The sequence below is a fragment of the Anarrhichthys ocellatus genome, unplaced genomic scaffold (assembly GCF_004355925.1).
Source record: "Anarrhichthys ocellatus isolate YVR2014 unplaced genomic scaffold, GSC_Weel_1.0 scaffold35, whole genome shotgun sequence".
In the NCBI taxonomy this organism is placed as follows: Eukaryota; Metazoa; Chordata; class Actinopteri; order Perciformes; family Anarhichadidae; genus Anarrhichthys; species Anarrhichthys ocellatus.
Genome location: NW_022280065.1, coordinates 2,707,252 through 2,711,335, shown reverse-complemented (window position 1 = coordinate 2,711,335; position 4,084 = coordinate 2,707,252). Strand labels below are relative to the sequence as shown.

The 4,084-nt window shown below is 40.5% G+C and overlaps 1 protein-coding gene across 12 annotated transcripts in view; it reads right to left on the bottom strand.

Annotated features, from left to right (window-relative positions):
* ubap2l (ubiquitin associated protein 2-like) overlaps positions 1-4,084 on the bottom strand; it is a 25,285-nt gene that overhangs the window by 15,512 nt on the left and 5,689 nt on the right. For 9 of the 12 annotated variants that reach the window (XM_031866463.1, XM_031866461.1, XM_031866464.1 and 6 more), the window contains 4 exons: positions 1,570-1,614; positions 633-739; positions 280-339; positions 132-184 (listed from right to left, as the gene is read on the bottom strand). In XM_031866463.1, the coding sequence (XP_031722323.1) occupies positions 132-184; positions 280-339; positions 633-739; positions 1,570-1,614 (265 nt within the window). The remainder of the gene's footprint in view (positions 1-131; positions 185-279; positions 340-632; positions 740-1,569; positions 1,615-4,084) is intronic. The other 3 variants (XM_031866468.1, XM_031866475.1, XM_031866474.1) reach the window with 1 other exon arrangement.

The following is a 4,084-nucleotide window of genomic DNA, read 5'->3' as shown; positions in this document are numbered from 1 at the left end:
GCTGTGATATCAAATAGCTTTTGCGGCTCCAGACAAATTTTATTTGGTGGAAAATAGAGCAAAACGGATAGAAAAGGTTGCCGACCCCTGAGCTACAGCAGTTGCATGAGGTTAAGCTCAGAAACACTCACATCCTCATTCCAGTCCTCGGTGCCCCACTCCTCTGTGGCAGACCTCCAGGCCCCTGTGAGTCAAAGAGAAACGGTTCAATACTACCGAGATAAGAGAAGAGTTTCAAACGGAATACGGGATGTTTAAAAACAGAAAAAAAAAGTTTACCAGGAGCAGAGTCAAACTTGGGCGGATAATTTGTTCCCTCTCCTGCAGCGTAATCCACTCCTAGAGACAAAGACGGAGGTGAGGAGATCAAAGTTGAATGTAATGAAAAGAGAGGATTATACTTGAGTCAACTGGACGCACAGCGATCTGGATGTTAAGATCTAAGAGGAATACAACGCGTCTCGGATTTTGAACAGTGTGCATGGCTGATGAAGAAAGCCTCAAAAAGCGAGTGCCCTTTAAAAGCAAGTGATCTTTGGGATGTTGATTGTTTTGGATGGTAAACAGATGCTTCATTGATAAGATTAACCCGCTCTTATTGGAGGGAAACCTTTCTGAATAAATTAACTTACTAGCTCCTTCCTCGAGCTCCGCGCTTCCTGTGTTGTTCCAGGTGCTGCCCCCTCCATAGCTTTCTTCTGTCTGGGCTGGCTCCGCATAGTCAGCAGGGTTGAATGTTCTGGGGAAGAAAGCAATAAGCGAATTGAGAATTGAGTAATTGAGTATGTACTGGCCACATTTGAAGGGCTGTCAGCACTACAAAAAAAAACAAAAGAAGACTTCAGTCATGACTGCGTGCCCACAAACAATAATCTGGGGTCCATTTTTAACTTACCTTCTACAGGTCAAAGTTTTGAAAATGTCAAGCAGAAGCAGTTCAATTCTTAATAGCTTCAAACCACTAGTGAGCATGAATATTGCACTACGAGTACTGTTTGAATAAATCCCCAGCTCTGCTCTTATCGTCATTACACTTTAAGCTAATAGAAACACTTCAGAAAAAGGAGTGACTGGGGTTGTAGAAGGAAGAGGAAATGATAAGAGGCTGAAGTGAATCCATTACAGTCTTTGAGAGTTTTTACAGTTAAGACATGCAAATAAGGACGTGTGAGCATCCAAATACTGCTTTTGTTGTTTCTCAACAACTCTTTTCCTGGTACTGCATGTCTTTCATTAATCTGACACATCCGTGCATGCTGGGAAAAATTACAGCTGGCGCAACCTAGCAACATGACGAAGTAAAAGACTTTTCTTTTGAGTCAAGCTAAGCTGCTTTCATTATTTGTCGAAGATATTTCCTGTGCAAATCTGAGGGCACTTATGGCTTGCATGAGCAGATTTAACATCAAATTTCAGGAAGGTCATTTCTTTTTCATATACTATTAATAGAATGTAGAGTAATACTTAGTTTTGATAATATTTTATATTAAAACATCCTGTTTTATGTCACTTAAAAGTCTCCCTACAGAAAAACAAGAATAACAGACACACCAGAGGCGATGCACTCACCTCTCACCTCCTGCAATATCATATCTGGGCCCCTTATCAATCTGGCTTTAGAGGGAAAATAATGGCAACAATTACAAGAAGCACAACAAAGTAAAAGTAGAAGATAAAGCTTTTGTTTTTCAAACCATAATCCAGAGCAGCAGCGTGAGCAAAATGCCTTTGATCTGCCTGTGCCAGTAGTGTAACAAAACACTCTACGCCACCTGTCAGTCACTCCCCAATGCAAGGCAAGCCAGTGTGCTTTTAGTCGTGGTGGGTAAATACAGTCCAAGAAACCCCAACTCAGAAGATTACACAATGCAGCCACAAACACAAAACCCGTTGCTAGATGACAGCAGTTATGCAAGAGTAAATGCAGTAATCTTTCCACTGATGCAGTTAATGGCTAAAACAATCTCAGGACTTTCAATGATGCCCATCACACAGCCGCATCATCTCAAAGCTATTGCTGAACAGTCACACAGGATGCCGATGGGAATGCATCAGTCCGCATTCAATATCTCCTCCATTGAAATAATTCACCATCTTCAGTCAACTAGTCGTATTTGATCTCACTGTTCTTTTAGTAAAAATTGGATGACGAACACACACTGTGATAATCGTTGACCAGCTTTGAATTGAACTGGCTAAATTCAGATAAACAGCTCAGTCTCCACCAGAGCAAAACCATACTTACTATAGTCTTTGTAGCTGTGTCCTACAGTTGTAACCATTTTCAGGGGGGTTATATTCATGCCAATTTGGGGAAGGCCTCTATAGCCGCAACAAACTGGGAGTCCTATCGCTTCCCTTAGTTTCTTTTCTGCACACTCAACCACAGAACTCAAATACAAAGGCAGCTAACAGTTAACCCAAAGAGGCAGCGCTGTAAATGTGCCAACCAATGCTGTGGTACGAGTGAACACAACTGGCTATATAATGAATGCATCCTTTACGCCAGGCAACATCAGCAATGGAGGAGGTTGATTATATGCAGCCGTGTTACATGCTGCAGTTATGGTCAACACCACATTACCGTGTGTGCCACAATCTGAAGGATTCAAGATCAATTCAATACGGTTTTTAAAACCATGATCCATTTCACCAACGATGGGCCAATACTTAAGACTTATTATATTTCAGACAACACATCCAAAACTAATATTGTGCAAAACACAATGGACTTCCTTCAACAGTGTTTTCAAACTGGGGCAGCTTTAAAGATAGAGTATCTTCTGCATTGCATTAAATAATAAAATGAATGTGTCTGAGATTCTTGGCACCCTGAGGTTTTCTGCATCTACAAGCTACTGTTACTATGGAACTAAAAAGCTATATTTGGCTAAAAACCAACATTTGTGGATTATATTGAATTGACTTATTAAGTTCTACCCTATCATCCTAGTAATTTAAGTTTTACACCAACTTTAGAACAAATCGGTTTGATCAGCTTATTCTTCAGTAATAAATTGCGGTACTTGTTTCCCTTGTGAGCTCACAGTATTCAGGGCATGCTAACATTTTCAAGCAGAATATGTGTATGTGAGGTGAATGGTACATGCTGCCGTAGCATATCAAATGTACTAGCACAAGGTACCAGTGATAAACACAAATGCAATCCACTGTAATAAACTGATTAAAGACCTGATCTGCTTTAAGACACCTTCCTTTAAAGCCACGTTTCATTTAAGCCACCGTGTTTAAGTGACACTGAAGCAACGCTGGTGAACTGTGTCTGCTAGCAGCAAGATGCAAAAGCAATTACAGAACTGTTGTGTGGCATGAGGTGGGAGGTTAGGAAACATGAAGACACCTCAGCTAGCACTGCATGCAATTGTAGGTGCGAAGCCCCAGCACTCAGCTCAATTATGACCAATATGAAACAAAGCATATTGTAGTGCTCCTGGAGATATGCAAGTCAATATCTGGGTCCACACTTCACAAATGCACTTAAAATTGTTTGACATTTTCACAGCATCATGGAAACACAGAGCATACAGATGAAAACCTAAAAGAAATGAGGTTTTGTTACAGCAATTGTGTGCAGTGCACCACTTGAGCAAATATCTGTGAATTAAATCAAAACACTTTTAGTTTCATTCAAGTCTTCCTCTACCTTCTGAACCTCCGTGTTAAAATATATTTACGGCATGTTTACTGTAGCTTTGTAGCACACATTCAAGAGTGAAAATTACATTCAGGCTTCTCTGGGGAGGAAACCACTCAGCCGTTGACAGCACTAGAGAAAGCCACATCATATCACATGTGCTACTTTAGCAGATCAAGATAAAAAGAAGACTGTAAGATCTATAACTTCCCACCCAACTGCTTAAAGTCAAAAAGGTTGGACATGTCATGACAACTAAAATGTTTCACCATTAAATTTCTAAATTTGGATTGACTGTTCACTTGAGAAGTACCTCTTCTGTTATGACACCTACTGATCAAGATACCAGTAAAAGCAATAACGTATCAACTGATATTAACTGCACACACACACACACACACACACACACACACACACACACACACACAC